General features: G+C 40.7%; 1 protein-coding gene across 2 annotated transcripts in view; it reads left to right on the forward strand.

Annotated features, from left to right (window-relative positions):
* The first annotated feature begins 207 nt into the window (after positions 1-207).
* LOC138670461 (gamma-aminobutyric acid receptor subunit gamma-3-like) overlaps positions 208-22,312 on the forward strand; it is a 1,219,385-nt gene continuing 1,197,280 nt past the window's right edge. Inside the window, exons 1-2 of one of the 2 annotated variants that reach the window (XM_069757829.1) lie at positions 208-821; positions 8,099-8,247. In XM_069757829.1, coding sequence (XP_069613930.1) covers positions 538-821; positions 8,099-8,247 — 433 coding nt within the window. In that variant the 5' untranslated portion in view covers positions 208-537. Of the gene's footprint in view, positions 822-1,416; positions 2,435-8,098; positions 8,248-22,312 lie in introns of those variants that run through there. The other variant, XM_069757830.1, reaches the window with a different exon arrangement.

A 22,312-nucleotide genomic window follows, 5' to 3' on the forward strand; every position in this document is an offset into this window, starting at 1 on the left:
CTGATGGAGTATTGCAGGGCTCCTTCACCTATCATTAATGTAATGTATTAGGTCATTTAAACACCTGGTGCCTGGAAGCAGCAAGATGTCTCCTAATCTGTGCCAGTGGTAAAAGAAAAAAAAATCTTCTGTCATCGGAAGAGTTAACGTTGCTCCAGAGAAATGAACTTTCTGCTTGCAGTTAGCTGGGAAGCAAGGCTAGCTAATGAAACAGCATAGTGCCTAGTACCGGCACTGGGAAGTCGTGTATTCCCCTCATGAGAAGATGATGAGATTCCACATTTCTACTCAGAACTGATGTATAGAGGAATATGCTGGCTTTAAATCCTTACACTTCTATACCTGCTTACAGTGGGAGATAGCAGACTTCATGGCTGTGATGCCTGTTGAAGAGAAGGTTTGATAGCTCCTCATTGGGCACAGGTGTGCTTCCTCCCCTGTGCCTTGTGCTCTGCTTTGCTTTTGGATCACTAGCAGCATTATAAAACCCACTGAGCATATATATAGTGAGTGAAGCAGGAGAGGCTGTGTTGCTTCATGCTGAGCACAATTACAATAAAAGTGCAGGCTCTTTCCTCTAGCACAACTGATCTATGGAGTCTGCCTTGTTCCTCCATCTGGGAGCATTTGTATCAGAGCAGAGCAAACCTGCAAAGTAGCCAGCCATTCTACTGTACTTTGAAGAAGAAGACTCTTACATCGTTGATATTTTCTGTGCATCACTCTTTTTTTCTTCCTCTCTTTTACCTGATTGCACCCACAGCAGTCATGTCTGCTAAGCTGCCAGTGCTTTTCCTCTTATTGTCAGTTTTCCAAGCCTGGTAAGTCATAATGGCATTGTATAATGATGTTGTGTAGTGTGGTGATCTTATTGCAGTGCTATGGAAAATCCTTGCATCTTCTCCTTCTCATGCTGTTATTACACTCAAATCATTCCTCATTCAGAGCATCCTGATGAAAGTGATTGATTGGGCTCATATTAGTGAGGAAATGGAGCTGTGACGACTGATAATGTAGCTGTACTGATGGTGTATCTCTCCGGTAAGAAAGTTCTCCTAGTTTATTGCTTTATAAAACATATGCTCTTCCAGAAGACTGTCAGAAAAAGCGTAGACAGATGGCTAGCTAGAAAGACTGATCTCCATTTCATCCTTGATTCTTCCACTACAATAAAAATCTCCTGATCCTTCCATGTCACCTATAATAAATTTGACATTCACATCATGGTGCTCATCAAGTATTGGAGGTCTCCATCAACCATCCTTAAAGTAATGTGTTATAGGTCATCGAAAACACCTGGTGCCTGAAAATATCAAAAGGATTATCTGTCTAACAGTTCAGGGGAAAATCTTCTGTCACTGGAGGGGTTAAGGCTGTTCCAGAAGAATGAACTTTCTGCTGGCAGTTTATATGCTCAGAAGCAACAGTAGCTAATGAAGCAGTCTAGTGCATAGTCCTGGCACTCCGACCTGGTGAATTTCCCTTACGAGAAGATGATGAAATTCAACGTTTTCATCTCCAGTAGCTGATTTATGGACATGTTATTATATTCTTGGTTCCTGTACAAGTCAGTAGCTTTTTTTTTTACACTGAGCTGTTGGACTCATGACAATTCCACGATGCTGTGCCTCTCATAACCAAATGTTTCTTAGACTGTCGTCTATTGGAATATGTAAATTTCCATCTCACGATTGTCATCCTTTATGACTTATGTCTGTCAACTACTGTTCACAAGGTATCCAGTCATGGCACTCTTATTCTATCACTCCTCAATTCTTAAGGATCATTTCCTCAGTGCAAGGACATCAAGTACTGTATGATTGGTAATGTACTGAGTCCAAAGCTCTGGCTTCATGCAGATTGCACTTAATGACACTCTTCTCCTGCTATTGGGATGCTCTTTTTAGAGAGTCAAGCTGGCTGCATAAGTGCACATGTTGCCATTAGGTTCCTGGAATGCAGGAATATGGTGCTGCTGGGTGTAAACCCTATAGCTCCTTGTAGAGGAGGGAGTCAGACTTCATTGCTCTGATGCCTGTTGAAAGTGAGGGTTTTATTCTTATTTTATGGAAATAGGTGTGCTCCATTCACCGTGCCTCATTGCTTTTGAATCACCAATTGCAATAGAAAATCCACTGTACATACAGTAAGTGAAGCAGAAGAGACTGCATTACTCCAAGCAGAGTATAATTGCAATAAAAGTGCCGGAAACACATCTCGCACTGATGGTTTAAGGAGCTTGGCTTGTTCTTTCATCTGGAAAACCTACAAAGTAGCCAGCCATTCTACTGTCCATCACAGAAGAAGATTTACATCTTGGATATTTTATGTTCCTCGCTACTATTTTTCCTCTCTTTTACCTGATTGAACCCACAGCAGTCATGTCTTCTAAGCTGTTAGTGATTTTTCTCTTATTGTCAGTTTTCCAAGCCTGGTAAGTAATACTGGCATTGTATAATGATGTGTTTTGTGGTGATGGCATTGCACTATAATAGAAAATTCTTGTATGTTCTCATTCTTCTGCTATTATTGCACTCAAATCCTTCCTCATTCAGAGCGTTCACATGAAAGTGATTAATTACTCTCATATTAGTGAGGAAATAGAGCTGCGGCCATGGATAACATAGCTGAACAGGAAAGTTTATTGCTTTATAAAATATATGAACTTCTATAAGACTGTCAGAGCTGTATAATAAATATTCATCCTGGAATCAATGCAATTTATCTGCATTTTATTAACACATTCCCTGACTCTCCTACCTGTTGGAGTATTACCTTCTCCATCAGTAGACACTGTTATATTGTGTGGAGTATTACCTTCTCCATCAGTAGACACTGTTATATTGTGTGGAGTATTACCTTCTCCATCAGTAGACATTGTTATATTGTGTGGAGTATTACCTTCTCCATCAGTAGACGTTGTTATATTGTGTGGAGTATTACCTTCTCCATCAGTAGACGTTGTTATATTGTGTGGAGTATTACCTTCTCCATCAGTAGACATTATTGTGTGGAGTATTACCTTTTCCATCAGTAGACATTGTTATATTATGTGGAGTATTACCTTCTCCATCAGTAGACATTGTTATATTGTGTGGAGTATTACCTTCTCCATCAGTAGACACTGTTATATTGTGTGGAGTATTACCTTCTCCATCAGTAGACATTGTTATATTGTGTGGAGTATTACCTTCTCCATCAGTAGACACTGTTATATTGTGTGGAGTATTACCTTCTCCATCAGTAGACACTGTTAGATTGTGTGGAGTATTACCTTCTCCATCAGTAGACATTGTTATATTGTGTGGAGTATTACCTTCTCCATCAGTAGACACTGTTATATTGTGTAGAGTATTACCTTCTCCATCATTAGACATTGTTATATTGTGTGAAATATTACCTTCTCCATCAGTAGACATTGTTATATTGTGTGGAGTATTACCTTCTCCATCAGTAGAAACTGTTATATTGTGTGGAGTATTACCTTCTTCATCAGTAGACACTGTTATATTGTGTGGAGTATTACCTTCTCCATCAGTAGACATTGTTATATTGTGTGGAGTATTACCTTCTCCATCAGTAGACACTGTTATATTGTGTGGAGTATTACCTTCTTCATCAGTAGACATTGTTATATTGTGTGGAGTATTACCTTCTCCATCAGTAGACACTGTTATATTGTGTGGAGTATTACCTTCTCCATCAGTAGACACTGTTATATTGTGTGGAGTATTACCTTCTCCATCAGTAGACACTGTTATATTGTGTGGAGTATTACCTTCTTCATCAGTAGACATTGTTATATTGTGTGGAGTATTACCTTCTCCATCAGTAGACACTGTTATATTGTGTGGAGTATTACCTTCTCCATCAGTAGACATTGTTATATTGTGTGGAGTATTACCTTCTTCATCAGTAGACATTGTTATATTGTGTGGAGTATTACCTTCTTCATCAGTAGACACTGTTATATTGTGTGGAGTATTACCTTCTCCATCAGTAGACATTGTTATATTGTGTGGAGTATTACCTTCTTCATCAGTAGACACTGTTATATTGTGTGGAGTATTACCTTCTCCATCAGTAGACACTGTTATATTGTGTGGAGTATTACCTTCTCCATCAGTAGACACTGTTATATTGTGTGGAGTATTACCTTCTCCATCAGTAGACACTGTTATATTGTGTGGAGTATTACCTTCTCCATCAGTAGACATTATTGTGTGGAGTATTACCTTTTCCATCAGTAGACATTGTTATATTATGTGGAGTATTACCTTCTCCATCAGTAGACACTGTTATATTGTGTGGAGTATTACCTTCTCCATCAGTAGACACTGTTATATTGTGTGGAGTATTACCTTCTCCATCAGTAGACACTGTTATATTGTGTGGAGTATTACCTTCTCCATCAGTAGACATTGTTATATTGTGTGGAGTATTACCTTCTTCATCAGTAGACATTGTTATATTGTGTGGAGTATTACCTTCTTCATCAGTAGACACTGTTATATTGTGTGGAGTATTACCTTCTCCATCAGTAGACATTGTTATATTGTGTGGAGTATTACCTTCTTCATCAGTAGACACTGTTATATTGTGTGGAGTATTACCTTCTCCATCAGTAGACACTGTTATATTGTGTGGAGTATTACCTTCTCCATCAGTAGACATTGTTATATTGTGTGGAGTATTACCTTCTCCATCAGTAGACGTTGTGATATTGTGTGGAGTATCACCTTCTCCATCAATAGACGTTGTTATATTGTGTGGGGTATTACCTTCTTCATCAGTAGACATTGTTATATTGTGTGGAGTATTACCTTCTCCATCAGTAGACATTGTTATATTGTGTGGAGCATTACCTTCTCCATCAGTAGACATTGTTATATTGTGTGGAGTATTACCTTCTCCATCAGTAGACATTGTTATATTGTGTGGAGCATTACCTTCTCCATCAGTAGACGTTGTTATATTGTGTGGAGTATTACCTTCTCCATCAGTAGACGTTGTTATATTGTGTGGAGTATTACCTTCTCCATCAGTAGACATTATTGTGTGGAGTATTACCTTTTCCATCAGTAGACATTGTTATATTATGTGGAGTATTACCTTCTCCATCAGTAGACATTGTTATATTGTGTGGAGTATTACCTTCTCCATCAGTAGACACTGTTATATTGTGTGGAGTATTACCTTCTCCATCAGTAGACATTGTTATATTGTGTGGAGTATTACCTTCTCCATCAGTAGACACTGTTATATTGTGTGGAGTATTACCTTCTCCATCAGTAGACACTGTTAGATTGTGTGGAGTATTACCTTCTCCATCAGTAGACATTGTTATATTGTGTGGAGTATTACCTTCTCCATCAGTAGACACTGTTATATTGTGTAGAGTATTACCTTCTCCATCATTAGACATTGTTATATTGTGTGAAATATTACCTTCTCCATCAGTAGACATTGTTATATTGTGTGGAGTATTACCTTCTCCATCAGTAGAAACTGTTATATTGTGTGGAGTATTACCTTCTTCATCAGTAGACACTGTTATATTGTGTGGAGTATTACCTTCTCCATCAGTAGACATTGTTATATTGTGTGGAGTATTACCTTCTCCATCAGTAGACACTGTTATATTGTGTGGAGTATTACCTTCTTCATCAGTAGACATTGTTATATTGTGTGGAGTATTACCTTCTCCATCAGTAGACACTGTTATATTGTGTGGAGTATTACCTTCTCCATCAGTAGACACTGTTATATTGTGTGGAGTATTACCTTCTCCATCAGTAGACACTGTTATATTGTGTGGAGTATTACCTTCTTCATCAGTAGACATTGTTATATTGTGTGGAGTATTACCTTCTCCATCAGTAGACACTGTTATATTGTGTGGAGTATTACCTTCTCCATCAGTAGACATTGTTATATTGTGTGGAGTATTACCTTCTTCATCAGTAGACATTGTTATATTGTGTGGAGTATTACCTTCTTCATCAGTAGACACTGTTATATTGTGTGGAGTATTACCTTCTCCATCAGTAGACATTGTTATATTGTGTGGAGTATTACCTTCTTCATCAGTAGACACTGTTATATTGTGTGGAGTATTACCTTCTCCATCAGTAGACACTGTTATATTGTGTGGAGTATTACCTTCTCCATCAGTAGACACTGTTATATTGTGTGGAGTATTACCTTCTCCATCAGTAGACACTGTTATATTGTGTGGAGTATTACCTTCTCCATCAGTAGACATTATTGTGTGGAGTATTACCTTTTCCATCAGTAGACATTGTTATATTATGTGGAGTATTACCTTCTCCATCAGTAGACACTGTTATATTGTGTGGAGTATTACCTTCTCCATCAGTAGACACTGTTATATTGTGTGGAGTATTACCTTCTCCATCAGTAGACACTGTTATATTGTGTGGAGTATTACCTTCTCCATCAGTAGACATTGTTATATTGTGTGGAGTATTACCTTCTTCATCAGTAGACATTGTTATATTGTGTGGAGTATTACCTTCTTCATCAGTAGACACTGTTATATTGTGTGGAGTATTACCTTCTCCATCAGTAGACATTGTTATATTGTGTGGAGTATTACCTTCTTCATCAGTAGACACTGTTATATTGTGTGGAGTATTACCTTCTCCATCAGTAGACACTGTTATATTGTGTGGAGTATTACCTTCTCCATCAGTAGACATTGTTATATTGTGTGGAGTATTACCTTCTCCATCAGTAGACGTTGTGATATTGTGTGGAGTATCACCTTCTCCATCAATAGACGTTGTTATATTGTGTGGGGTATTACCTTCTTCATCAGTAGACATTGTTATATTGTGTGGAGTATTACCTTCTCCATCAGTAGACATTGTTATATTGTGTGGAGCATTACCTTCTCCATCAGTAGACATTGTTATATTGTGTGGAGTATTACCTTCTCCATCAGTAGACATTGTTATATTGTGTGGAGCATTACCTTCTCCATCAGTAGACGTTGTTTTATTGTGTTGAATCTTTGCAAGGTTTTTTTTGTTGGCTCCTATTTGAGGATTCAGAATAATACACACACTTTAGCAAAAAGAAGTGTTGGAGAAATAGAGATGAAGAGCATGATGGGGTCCAATGTTGGCCGGTTTTTCTCCATTCATTAGAAAAAAGGCACTTTAATAACTAGTTATGAAATCTTTATGTAGTATTTCCCCTTGAAAACTTTGAGACAATGTAACGGCCTGTGAAAAATGTCAGGAAAGTCTAGTGTCTCTGTCTAGCTAACTCTAAGACTCTAATACATTTTTCTTCTAAGGCCTGTGACAAGGATATTAATTCTTTAACGTTCACTGGTCAAATTCCCTTTTCCAACCAAGCTCTATTACATGTAGTAATGCCTAAGAGCATTGTCATTATGATGGCTTATCCTTGGTCTTGTCTGATTTATAGCTTGGAAATTGAGCTCCAGAATCTTATAGGTAGATATTTGTAGCATTGCATTATTATTATTGAATGTTCACAAAGTTTTATTTGCAAGCGAGCAAGATTCAAGTAATTTATATAGCTAAAATCTTAAAATGATTGACTGTTTAATTGACTGCTTGATTTTTCCAAGTATAAAGGTGTTTTATAGAGGCAAAAAGCTAAGGCATATTAATAATAGAAGATCCAGAGTCTCTGCTCAGTTGTACATTTTTTCTGGTTTTATATGTATTAGAACATATTTAAAATAAATTATAAAATAAGTTGAAGTAGTTTAATTCTGTATAATTTAACCAGCATTATGCTAACTTTTATTAATAGATCTTGACATATACATACATCACATCTATATTGGCGTATTTGGCTTCTGATTTAAGGCATGATGTTAATTTTACATAAAATGTTGAATTTGTTTGTGACTAAGAAATAATTTACCAAACTTAAAAAAGTAAAAAGCTTGTGATGCACATAGTTATTGTGGAAATACATGGTCTCGGAATAATGAAACAATTAGTTAAAAAAAAAACTTTTTAAATTGCTATTGAAAGTTAGTTATTTAATTTAGAATTTTTATTAAAAAATCTTACATTGAAATATATTGCTGCAGTTCCAGGAAAATAGAAGATGATGAGTATGAAGACTTAACATTTAACCAAAAATGGGTGCTGGCGCCAAAAACGCAAGACACAGATGCCACTCTGATTCTCAATAAGTTGCTGAAAGAATATGATAAGAAACTGAGACCTGATATTGGAAGTAAGTTTCTTTGATATTGCAAAATAAGCTTTCTAAGTGGGATAGGTTAATGTACATGGTGGTACTGATCTCAAACTCGATGGATGTCGTTAGACAAAATAATACCAGTAACAATATTTAGTGCTAATAATGGAATTATTTTGTGGTATATCAAGAACAATAAGGCTAGGTTCAGATTGCGTTAGTGCAATCCGTTTAGCGCCTAGCGCTAGCGGATTGCGCTAACGCAATGTGTTTTAAAGGGGTTGCGTTAAACGTCCCCGCTCTCGCAGATCTCCGATCTGTGAGAGCGGGGAACGGACCGCAGGCACGCTTCGGACGCTGCAAGCAGTGTCCGCGGCGTGCCACAAAACACTGGCACATCGCTAGCGCGTGCCGAAAATGGCACGCGCTAGTGATGCGCGTCCCCATTGCTGTTAATGGGCGTGCTAACGGACGCGTTGCACGGCGTTAATTTCACCGTGCAACGCTGTCCGTTGGCGTGGTCCCATTAACGCAATGGGAACCTAGCCTAACATAAGTGAGTGGTTTGTAAAATATCAGATCATTAGCAGAGGTCTTCTTGCATTTATTTCTGGAATCATTTTATAAGGGTTGAAGAAGAACATTTATTCTCTGCATTGGGCACAGAGAAGCAGAGATAAATGTATCAAGCCATTAAGAAGACATCAGTAGATCATTTCATTGATATCTACCACTTTTAATTCAACCATGCCTCGCCATCTTAAGATATTGGTAGAAAAAGTATTAGCACTTATCATTCCGCAATATTGTAGAATTTTGTATTTGTTTTCATAAGTATCTTTCTTTGGCTCATAATTTACACTATTATGCTCGTGGCAGTACTCAATAATAATAATTTTGGTGTATTTTTGGTCATTTATAATAATTCAATTTGTCCCTGTTGATATTTCTGCTAAAAACAACTAAAATCCAATCTGTGGTTAGAAAGACAGTTGAAGTAGAGCTCAAGCTCTCACTGAACACAGCTTCTGACTGTACTGAGCCATAGCACTGTATGCATTCTTAACTTGAGAGACACAAGGCTAATAGCTGGTAACGGAATTATCCACTGAGAATATTTGATGATACCAAATGAAGGTAGACTTAGTTGTAAAGGAAGAAAATCATTATTTGCATGGGCCCATCCCTCACTGTCAGTTAATGTATGTGACACCTCTCTGGGCAGCTCTAGACACTAATATGGGCAAACTAGATTTTTGTGCTCCGATATGTCTATTGCAATAAAAGAACCAACGTTGTGTGACGTGATCGTTGTGTATGTTTGTTTGACTTGTATTTTGTACCCAGCTTCTTTTACCATGCAGTTTGTTGTTTTAATTTGTTTAGATCTATTATATGTGTTATGTTATAGAATGAAATCATTATGTTTTACCTGTTTTACATAGTGCTGCAAACAACATAGAACATAAACATAAAAATTGAGACTCCTTATCAGTTGATAAATATATATATTTCTTGCTGTATAAACAACAGTGTAATATTAAAAAAAGAGTGTAAAGTGATCAGCAGCCATTAACAAATACTCAGAAATACTAATTATATATCCATCATAACATTTTGTATTTAATTTAATTGCAATTTCTTACTAAATGAAATCTGCAGAATAGTAGCTAGACGCTAGAAAATCCCTTGACAGGTTGCAATTCACATCACAACAACTGGGTGGCCACACAGAAATAAAATGCATTATCGTATACTGACAGGAGATCACAAAATCATGTTGTTATGAAAAGCTCATAACCTTGCACTATAAATCATAGGGATATGTTGGGCGAAGATAAAATAAGGTAGGATACATCCATTTTTATAAAACAACACAGAGAAAAGCTGGTATTATGTAATATAGTTTGTATGGAGCTTTAAGATCACACCTTTTGCCCCTAATGGTAAACCGTGCAGAATATTTTTTTCTATTCGCCACGACAGCACCCACTAGAGAGAGGGGATCCGCCCCTAGGAACAGGAAACCTACAGAGAGATAAAAGGGGCGGCCCCCCCTCGCTCCTCAGTTGGTTTCCTGTTCCCAAGGAGGGAACCCTCAGAGAGAATCTCTGCAGCTAAGAAGAGGAAAAGCTCGCCTGGAACACAGCCTGTACGTCTCTGCTGAGCGACAGGGGCCCCAGAGCGAGCATCAGAGACGGGGGTTCCTGTTGGTTCCCCCCTCATCTGGATACATCAGCATGCCGGGATCACAACAGTCTCCCTGTTGGGAGACCGTTGGTTTTTGCTCCACCGCCTAAAGAATCCCCGTCAGCACACCAAGTAAGTGTCGCTATGGAAAGCGCTTACCCTCCGGCCACAGTGGGGCATGAACGGCCGCGGTAGCAGGAGCTTCTCTTCCTCTGCAGAGAAGGAAGACGCGCGAGCGCATGCAGGCGCTGTATGGTCGGCGTACCCGGATGTAAAGAGCAACTTCCGGGTATGCGGGGTCAGCTGAGCATGCTGGCGTGGACGCCTTGGCGCTCAACAGCGGTGGAGAGGACCAATAAAGTTGGTCAGGTAAAAAAAAAAAAAAAAAAAGGGGGGAGGAAACATGGGGGCGTGTATCCCTTGTAAGAACGGCTCTATATAAGGCTGAAGACACATGGCACTGTGCGCACCATGTCGTCTCAGGAAGATATTGAGCGCCCACTGGAGGTTGTAATCCTGCCTAGTGGTGATGCTAATAAGAAAATCAGCGGACACTCAAAAATGAGTGATTCCACGGATAAATCAGGGAAAAAATCGTCCCGTTCCAAACCCCAGGCCGACCAGACAACTCTACAGCCGGTATATATTTTATTTTCCGGATAAGTGTATATATAGCTTCATATCTCTTACAGTAGTCTCCTCTGCTTGTGTCTTTTTTATAGGCTAAGCGGACTTCAAAATCTAAACATAAGCAGTGTAAGATATGTAATGAGCCCCTACCTGACTCATATATTAAGGAGCTATGTCAACATTGCATTGATAACACTTTACAGCAGGAGAGTTCGGTCAGGATGAATGACATACGTCTCATGATCCGGGAAGAGCTTCAGTCCTTGAGGGGTAGTCCGGCGGTTAATATGGAAAGGAGAAGTAGAAGGACTCTTTCACCTATAGCCGACACATCAGCAGAAAGTGGAGAGGTGGACTCAGACATCTCTCAGAGATTGGATTCCTCGGAGGAGGAAGATTATGTCTGTTTTCCTACAGACAATGTAAATAATTTGGTTAAAGCTGTAAGAGGAACAATGGGGGTGTCAGAGTCTAAAGATCCCCAGACACCACAGGACATCATGTTCGCAGGTTTATCGCAGCGAAAGGGCCAAGTATTCCCTGTGAATCAGGCCATTAAAGACCTTGTTAAAAAAGAATGGGCTAAAGGACAGAAGGGCTTTGTACCGGTATCATGTAAGAGGCGGTACCCCTTTGATGATGAGGACTTGGCAGTTTGGTCTAAAATTCCTAAAGTGGATGCGGCTGTAGCATCAACTTCTCGCCGATCCTCCTTACCCGTAGAGGATGCGGGCTCCTTGCCGGACCCCATGGATAGAAAATCAGACGCTCTGCTTAAGAGGTCATGGGAAGCTTGTGTCACGGCATTTAAACCGGCGATCTCAGCCACGTCCACTAGTAGATCTATGCTGGTCTGGCTGGAACAGTTGGACCAAAATATTAAGAGTGGTGTATCTAGAGAGAAACTACGTGCCTCTATTCCTTTGATTAAGGGGGCGGCAGCCTTCATTTCTGATGCCTCTATAGACTCTCTCCGCCTAGCAGCCAGAACAGCCAGCCTTACTAATACGGCACGGCGCGCTTTATGGTTAAAGAATTGGAAAGGGGATGCCCAGTCCAGGGCTAAATTGTGTACTATACCCTGCCAGGGTGAGTACCTCTTTGGAACGGTCTTAGACGAAATTCTCACTAAGGCAGGTGAAAGGAAGAAGGGGTTCCCTAATCCCTTTATTCCTTCTTACAGAAGGGCGTTCAAGAAGCCACCATTCGGAAGGAAAGGAGGCTTCAGGGACCGATGGTATAACAAGGATTTCAAACAAAGAGGAAATTTGTTCAATAAGCGCCCCTTCAAGCCAGCAGATAAATTCCGCTGATTATATTTCACCGGTGGGAGGAAGACTAAAACAATTTAGTAAGCAGTGGAAAGACATAACGGTTAATCCATGGGCCATTGATTTAATATCTTCAGGCCTCACATTAGACTTTATTAGAAGACCTCCGGACTCCTTCCTCCTTACCACCTTAAGATCCAGGCCTCAACAAGAGGCACTTGAAACCGAAGTTAAATCCCTCTTACTCAAACAAGTGCTGGTAGAGGTTCCATCTTCCCAGATAGGGAGGGGATTTTACTCTCCCTTATTTCTGATTAGTAAGCCTGATGGCTCTTTCAGAACTATAATTAACTTGAGAAAACTGAACTCCTTTATAAGACCCAAAACATTTAAAATGGAATCCATACGTTCGGCCATAAAAAATCTATTTCCAAACTGTTACATGGTAGTATTGGATCTTAAAGATGCTTATTACCATATTCCTATACACCATTTACATCAGCAATTTCTTCGGGTAGCAGTTTGTATAGAAGGGCAAATTCGTCATCTACAATACCGGGCAATGCCCTTCGGTTTATCTATGGCCCCAAGGGTTTTTACCAAATTGCTACTGGAAGTAATGTCCTTTTTACGGGTAAAAGATACCTTGGTCATTCCGTATTTGGATGACCTATTGATTGTAGGTAAGAACTCCCTACAGTGTGAGCAGAGGTTACAGGAGGTAGTGTCATCCTTACAAAACCTGGGCTGGCTGGTTAATTGGGAAAAATCTAGACTCCAGCCAGTAACGTGTCAGAAATTCCTTGGGCTCCTTCTAGATTCAGTTGACCAGATTTGCAAGCTTCCTGAGGATAAGAAAACTTCCATATTCGATAAAGTGTCCTTAGCGATCAGAAAGCGTAGTATGTCATTAAGGAATGTCATGTCACTACTAGGTTCTTTAACATCGTGCATTCCTGCGGTCCAGTGGGCGCAGTTCCATACTAGACATCTACAAAAATTTGTATTGGATGAGGATATTAAAAATAGAGGATGTCTGGATAGAACAGTTTTCCTAACGTCAGAAGTAGTACACTCCCTTATGTGGTGGTTGAATCGGAAAAATCTTTCGAGAGGGGTTCTATGGGTAATCACCCCTTCTAGTATAGTGACCACAGACGCTAGTCCTGAAGGCTGGGGGGCACATTTTCAGGATCAATGGGTCCAGGGTCTTTGGTCCAGTTCAGAACTTAATAATTCCTCAAATGTCAAAGAGTTGAGGGCTATATACTACTCCCTACTTCACTTTCTTCCTCAGCTCAGCGGCTCACACACAAGAGTATTCTCCGACAACACCACTGCGGTGGCGTATCTGAACCATCAAGGAGGTACAAGGTCGGACAAACTCAGAGAAGTGGCTTCAGACATCATGGAGTTGGCCGAAGGTCATCTGCTATCCTTGTCAGCAGTGCACATCAGGGGCATAGACAATCTTCATGCCGATTTCCTCAGCCGTCACACTCTTCATCAGGGAGAATGGATGCTGAACAGGAAGATTTTCAGATTAATAACAGCTCGATAGGGTGTTCCTCAAATAGACTTGTTTTCCACAAGAGCCAACCGTCAGGTCAGGAGGTTTGCCTCTCTATGCAGGGAGGACAAGCCGGACATACTCGATGCCCTCCAGGTACCATGGACATTCGACCTGGCCTATGCTTTCCCCCCATGGAATCTATTACCTATAGTAATAAGAAAAATAAGGGAGGAAGGCGCAAGAGTTCTGTTAATAGCCCCATTCTGGCCCAAAAGGCCATGGTTCTCATGGCTGAGGGCGATGTCAGTGTCAGACCCGTGGATTCTGCCTCAGTCCAAGGACTTGCTCTCTCAGGGACCATTCCTTCATCCTCAGGCAAAGGGCATGAACCTGACTGCCTGGAGTTTGAGAGGCAGTTACTAAGTATAAGGGGGTTTTCTAGTGGGTTAATTAACACTCTTATGAAGAGTAGAAAACCTTCAACTACTAGAATTTATGTTAGAATTTGGAGAAAATTTCTTCAATTCCATACTGCACAACTTTCATCTGAGGTTCCTATATTTCCAGTGTTGGAATTTCTACAAAGAGGTTTGGAATTAGGACTCTCCGTAAGCACTCTGAAGGTCCAGGTTTCAGCTTTAGGAGCTCTTTTTAATTATGATGTTGCGGGTAATAGGTGGATATCCCGATTCATATCTGCCTGTGAGCGTTCAAGACCAATTAGCATACCGCAGGTGCCTCAGTGGGATTTATCCATAGTCCTGGAAGCATTGACACAGCCACCGTTTGAGCCTCTCCATACAGCCTCACTAAAAAATATTTCTTTGAAAACGGTATTGTTAGTGGCATTAGTTTCTGCTAGAAGAGTGAGTGATCTCCAGGCATTATCTATAGATCCTCCCTTTTTATCTGTAACATCAGATAGGATAATTTTGAAAACAGACCCTTGTTATCTTCCTAAAGTAGCCACTACTTTTCATAGAACCCAGGAGATCTTGTTACCTACCTTTTATGAGAACCACTCAACTCCAGAAGAAGTAAAACTTCATACTCTAGATGTAAAAAGAATTGTGCTAGCCTATTTAGAGAGAACCAGGGACTGGAGGAAGAGTAGGGCTCTCTTTGTGTCTTTCCAGGGTAATACCAAAGGTACCAGGTTGACAAAGAACACATTATCTCGCTGGATCAGAGAGGCCATAATCCTGGCGTATAAAGCTGGAGATAGAGATCCTCCAATGCATATAGGAGCACACTCTACAAGAGCCTTGTCGACTTCCTGGGCAGAAAGGGCGAATGTGCCAATAGACCTTATATGTAAGGCTGCAACTTGGTCTTCACCTAATACCTTCTATAAACATTATAGATTAGATCTATCCTCTGCTTCTGATCTGACTTTTGGGGTATCGGTCCTTGACTCAGTAAACCCACCCAGTCTATAGTCTCTGAAATTCTCTCTAGTGGGTGCTGTCGTGGCGAATAGAAAATACCGGATTACGTACCGGTAATGCTCTTTTATAGAGCCCACGACAGCACCCTTTCACATCCCTCCCTTTTCTGTATATAGTCGCACGTGGTGCTTCTTTGGTGAGGTGTAAATATTAGAAGAAAGTAGCATAAGGTTGTAAATATGTATATATATATATGGATATACCTGAACCTGTTAACTAAAACCTGGCGGCGGTTCCTCCTATTCTCTGTAAAACAACTGAGGAGCGAGGGGGGGCCGCCCCTTTTATCTCTCTGTAGGTTTCCTGTTCCTAGGGGCGGATCCCCTCTCTCTAGTGGGTGCTGTCGTGGGCTCTATAAAAGAGCATTACCGGTACGTAATCCGGTATTTTTTACAAATAGAGCATAATTTCTCATTCTAAGAGGCTTTGACACTTTGATAGCATGCATTGTGCATTGGAATGCATTCAATGAGGCAAAAATAAATTATCTCACAAGTAATAGCTGCAGGTCATTGTGGAGAAAACATCAGTATCCTGCTCTTTGATGCAAAGTATGAAATGGTGCTATGAACGTATTTTTTGCGATCCTTACCATTCGGACCACGTGGAGCCACAAATTTTAGGAAATTCAACATGAAGTTTAGAACCAGATTTTGGTCTCTCTAATGCCATCGATTTTAAAAATATATATGTTTATTTAAACATAGCCCAAGGTACTAAGTCCTCAACTTATGTTTAAATTTTATATTAGGAGATGTAGTGCATCTAATTCTCTTTATGGATCACATCGCAACAGATCACATAAAGTTTGTGTTTCTTTGAAATAAGGAATTGGGAGTGGATTAGGAATGGTTGCTTTCTATTCATGCCCTTCAAAGAGGTCACCAGATTTGCCAGTAGGGTCAAATGGGATATCAACATTATTATCCTTCATGTTTCTCAAAATTATGTAGCAAGAGATGGAAGACAACCAACAAGTTCTACATCATACTTGTCATGCTGGGTAGGTTGGGGGTGGCAGAGAGAATATCAGGTACAGGAAATTGCAGAAGATCACAAAAATAGAGGACTTGAAGAAGAGGAGGATGAGCATACAGAGTTAAGGGGGACACTGAGTTATCCCATGCCAATCTAAGGAGTGAGTCTAACACTCATTGTGATGATAATGTTAGCTGCGCTTCAGAAATTACAGATGAGAGCGTCATTAAGTGGCTAGGTTGCCAAGTAGTGTGCACCAGCTTTCGTTGTGATCACTTTGTTGGGGATGTCAAAGTTCTGAAGGGTTGACATAGCAACTGCTGAAGACCCCTCTTACGCATCCTTTGAAACCCAACCTGTGACTGACCTTCATAGACACTATAATTTTCTTTACACTCTACAATCCTGCTTTATATAGAACCATTGATTAAACATTTGCAGGTTGAGCTGCTCTAATGGGAGTGAGAAATAAAGGAAAAAATAAGAAAACTGTTTTTAAAAATATAAAAATTGTAAGTATTCCAAATCTCCCCTCTTTTTCTTGATATAAAAATAAAGAGATAGAAAGTAAAATAAAATAAGGATATTGGGTATTGCTGAGTCCTTAAAAGGTTATCAAAATGTTGCAAAATATAAGATAAGTGAACCCATGTGGCAAACTCCGCAAGGAGAAATAAAAAATAAAACCCCCAGAATGGCTATATCTCCTTAAAAAATGCAAAAAAATAAATCCAAATGTCATATGTACCCCAAAGTGGTATAAAACACCCATCAGTTTACTATGCAAAACGCAAGTCATCACACCGCTCCATCAATGGCAAAATATCAAGGTGTGTATTTACAATGGTGTATTTACAATGATGGTCCAGCCATCTTCAGGGGGGTGGGGGATAGATGGAATTGGTGAAGGGGCTACACACACACAAACATAAAATGACTTTGATTAGTGAATGTGACAGGCCACTCTGAACACATGTGTTTTGAGGGAGCGCTATCTGCGGCATTCTCGTTGAAACTAAATGGTGCAGAGGTACATATGCTCTATCTCTGATATTTTCAGGTAGGGTTTCCAAAGGTCGGACCCGCAGCAATTAGAAAGTATTCCCTTATTCTTTTATTGTTTGGAAAAGGGATATCTTAACATCCTAAAAATAAATCCTATGAATTAGATTTGTTTATGCAGAAAGAAGATGTGACAAAGACCTTCAAGCTACTCAAAAGTTTGACCTTATTTTTGCACTATCATTACAAATTCTGAGCAATGTAAATATGGCTTTTATAATGCAGGAATGAAAAAAATTCTAATTAGATTGGCTCTACAGAGTAATGATTAGCAGTTTTAAAAGAATAACAATTTTGGACTTTTCTAAAATTCTTATTAGTGACCTAAAGAGCAAGTAATTGAAATAATAGGGCTGTCATCAATGACTTATATTCACATGCTTTACTCTGATAAATTGTGTAACTTAGGATGAATTGTTTAGCTTATTTCCCTGAGATATAGAATTGATTTATTAACTGTTTTTCTTCCTTATCCGATAATAAAGTATTCAGTCTAGCACTATTTAATGTTCTTAACTGGGTTGCTTGGTTTGTAAAAAGCATGACCAAATATGCTATTAAGTATTCAAACATTTTTACTTAATAGAAAAAAGCTGTCATTTGAGGTTTTCATCATTTTGTCAAAGTGAAGGAGCATATATCATTTTGGAATACGCAACTCATTCTTGCATTACATGTGCAGCCTATTGATGTCAATTGTCAATTGACACCACTTAATGGTTTTGCTGTTGTGGGACTGCAGGGAAATTGGACACTTGTGATCAGGTTCCCCTAAAGAATACAGATGAGAGATAATTCTGGTTTGCTAAATATACAATAAGCACATTACCCAAGCCCATTTTCACACACAAGGAGTGGGAAACCCTCCAAATAAATTAGAACCATATTGATCATGCAGAAATTATGCAGCATAGAGATCAAGAAGTGTTGACACAATGATAATAAAATAAATATACTTGTATTTAAACACAAGTTAAAATTATTTTTTTTTTTGCAAAAAACAAATCTTGTAAAATGCTGCTTCACACCATATCACACAAAGTGGGAAGGACAGCTACAGCAGTTATAACCAAAATGTAGGTAAATATATGCTTTAAGGTAAAAGTATGCCATATCATAAAGCAAGTCTCTTAATTAGGAAACCATATGGCCATATAATGCCAGATCTGGTAAAATTGGAGATTTAAATATCAGTATTATACACCATATTTCATCCCCAGGTCTAATTAATTGAACATGTAAATGCACGGGGGTACAAATTTGCAATCACCCCAAACAGGAATCTCTTTCCAAAAAATTAAGGCACATGAAAAATGACTACAAAATCCTTAGTGCCAGGCACTGTGTTATGATCTGGTGGCCTAGGAGCAGCATGAGACGGACTCTGGAGAAGGTGGTCCCTGTACTGACCGCAAACCCTGGACCTAGCAGCGCAACTAGAAGTAGCCGTGGGGGGTACCTGACACTCCCTAGACCCCTCGGCACAGCCTAAGATCTAACTACCCCTAAAGACAGAAACAGGAAACCTATCTTGCCTCAGAGAAAATCCCCAAAGGATAGATAGCCCCCCACAAATATTGACGGTGAGAGGAGAGGGAAATAACATACGCAGATATGAAATCAAATTTTAGCATAGGAGGCCATACTAGCTTAAAAGAATAGAACAGAGTACTATGCGGTCAGTATAAAAACACTAGAAAATATCCACCACAGAAAATACGAATCACCACATCTCACTAAAGACATGGGGGGTATATCTGCATCTCCAGAGACACAGCTTAGCTGCAAAAAATCCTTCACAGACAAAGCTGAACAAGACAAAAACATGAATATGCACAGAACTATAAGGTCCACCGCAGGTGGACAGCAAAAACAAAGCCAGGACTTATCTTTGTAGAAAAGCACAGCAAACTGGAGAGACCAGCAGGGAAGTGAATCCTTCAAAAACAATGGACAACTGGCAGGGACTAAAGAGTCCAGCAAGGCTATATACCCCAGTCAGTTTTGCAATTAGAAGATACACCTGTCCAATCCTGCAGTCCAGTCACAACTGCATTACATTCTACAACCACCGGAGGGAGCCCAAAAGCTGAATTCACAACAGCACTGATTCTGAAATTGTTTTTTCATAACATATTGTACTTCATAATAGTGGTAAAGGGGTTCTTCGGTATTACTCGAGTTTATTTGTGGGAAAAAATGGAAATTTGGCAAAAATTTAGCAATTATAAAACTTTGAATTTTCATGCTCTTAAATCACAGATATGTCACACAAAATAGTTAATAAATAACATTTCTCACAAGTATACTTTACATCAGCACAATTTTGGAACCAAAATGTTTTTTGTTAGGAAGTTATAAGGGTTAAAAGTTGACCAACGATTTTTAATTTTTCCAGCAAAATTTACAAAACCATTTTTTTAGGGACCATGTCATATTTGAAGTCACTTTGAGGGGTGTATATGATAAAAGATACCCACATGTGACACCATTCTAAAAACTGCATGCCTCAAGGTGCTCAAACCATATTCAAGAAGTTTATTAACCCTTTAGGTACGTCACAGGAATGCTTAAAAAAAAAAGATTCACATTTAACTTTTTTTACAAAAAAAATTACTTCAGATTTAATTTTTTTATTTTGACAAGGGTAACATGAAAAAATGGACCCCAAAGTTTGTTGTGTAATTTCTCCTGAGCATGCCGATACCCCATATAAAGGAGAAAATGTTAGGTCTCGAGTTCCCGCTTCTGCACAGGGGGAATCTCGAGCCATCTCCGCTGCGGTCTCCCATTCTTATTCAGCCGCAGTGGAGCCTTCTCAGCAGGGACGTCGGTCCCAGCGTCTTGCTCAGTCTCACTCTGTACAGAGAGTTACTGCTGCTTCTTCAGCTTCTGCCATTAAAGCCAGTGCTGGTCAGCAGCGAGCGGACTTCTCTGGGACTAAGTCCTTGTCTGCACACACTGAGCATGCCCAGGGCAAGATCTCCCGTTGGAGATCGAGGGTCATGTGCTCTAGCTCTGCAGCACATTCCATTGGTGCTCTTGGCAGGTCTTGGAAGGGCAAAGTTTCTGTGGCCACTTCCTGTGCTGCAGCTATATAAACTGCGCATGACCACACGGCCATGCGCTAGTGTACAATTGGTAATGTGTGTATGTTGTGAGTGCAAGTCGTCCTTGGATACCCCTACCCTATTGAATGTCTGTTCGCGGAAGGTGTATTGCTGCTATCTAGCGCCTAACTTATCCTACTGCACGAATCACACATTACAGCGTCCAGTTGCTGTGACCGCCAGTACGGCGCCGTGCACTTCCTCTGTGCTTTCTTTACCCAAGCCTGGGTGGTTAGTGGCATTCGTCAGTGTGGCACCGCATGCACTCTTGTGCCTAAGTATTGTTATATAGTTTCCTTACACACCCAGTTGCGGTGTTGTGCCAGCAAGGGTCTAATCGGACTTCAATCCTAGTTGGGGTTGAGTTCGCTGACTACTTGCTCGCGCTCTATGTGCGGTACCGCGGTCCTGTGACGCAACAGGATCGCTTCCTTCACGTTGGGTGAAGTTTAACCCACGTGTGTATACTTATGAGTACCGCCATATAGTCCGTCATTACTTGGCAGCAGGTTCCATCTCTGCACGGTGGACCCCGGGCTGCGAACGCACCATACTCTGTCTTAATATTTGGTGCGTTCCGCTAGCCCTAACATTACACTAGCGCCAGGGTCTGGCTAGTAATGACGGACAAACAGCAATCCTTGCGGTATATCCAGCAGCTGGAGGGTAGGTTGGCGGCTCTTGAGAGCGCAACCTCAGCTGTGGATGTTACCGCAGTTGCTGTACAGGCTGCTAGCGTGGCTGCAGCAACCCTGTCCATTGCCACCCCTGCTCCGACATTTTCTCGCCTCCCGCTGCCAGAAAAATTTTCTGGTGATAGCAAATTTTGTAGGGGATTTGTGAGTAAGTGCTCTATTCACCTCGAGCTCCTGGCTGCACGTTTTCCCACAGAGCGGGCTAAGGTGGGATTTATAGTGTCTCCCTTGTCAGACAGGGCATTGGAATGGGCTACGCCGCTGTGGGAGCGTGGCGATCATGTGGTGCAGAGTGCTCCGCTGTTTCTGAGCACTCTGAAACAGGTCTTTTTAGGACCTCAAGTCACCCATGATACTGCGCTCCAACTGCTGGCATTAACTCAGGGTGAGTCCTTGGTCAGTCATTTTGCCATCCAATTCCGCACTTTAGCTTCTGAGCTGGATTGGTCGGATAAAGCTCTTATCCCCATATTTTGGAGGGGCCTGGCTGACCACGTTAAGGACGCTCTGGCCACTAAGGAGGTTCCTGCCACACTGGAGGAGTTAATAACTGTCTCCACTCGAATTGACCTCCGTTTTAACGAGCGGAGGTTAGAGCGAGCCCAGTGTAGGCAGTGGTTTCGGCTGGCTCCTACCTTCGCCAAACCTCTGGAATCTCCGGTCCTGGTTCCTGAGTCACATGAGGCCAGGGAAGTGTCACAAGCGGGATCTAAGTCCCGGACCGCTTGTGCACTCAAGGTCTGTCATGTTTGCCAGCAGTCAGGACATCTAGTCACCAGATGTTCTCAGCGGTCGAGGAAATGTCAGCGTCTAGTGGTAGTAGGTGGAGGTACACTAGGCACGGCGACGTTTGCCTCTAAATTGTCCTTTAAGGGGACAATTACTATAGGCTCATTCTCCCACTCGGTAGAGCTCTGCGTGGATTCTGGGGCGGAGGGCAATTTTATGTCTTCTGCCTTCACCCAACGTCACGCAATACCCCTGGTTATGCTAGCTCAACCAGTAACGGTACGAGTGGTGAATGGGTCGACACTGCCCTCACAGATAACACACCAGACCATCCCTTTTACTCTGTCCATGTCGCCATCTCATCAGGAGATTATATCTCTGCTCGTCATTCCTGAGGGAATTGATGAGGTCCTGTTGGGAATACCTTGGCTATGGTACCACTCTCCTCATATCGAGTGGTCCTCTGGCAGAATCC

The sequence above is a fragment of the Ranitomeya imitator genome, chromosome 3 (genome assembly GCF_032444005.1).
Source record: "Ranitomeya imitator isolate aRanImi1 chromosome 3, aRanImi1.pri, whole genome shotgun sequence".
NCBI lineage: Eukaryota > Metazoa > Chordata > Amphibia > Anura > Dendrobatidae > Ranitomeya > Ranitomeya imitator.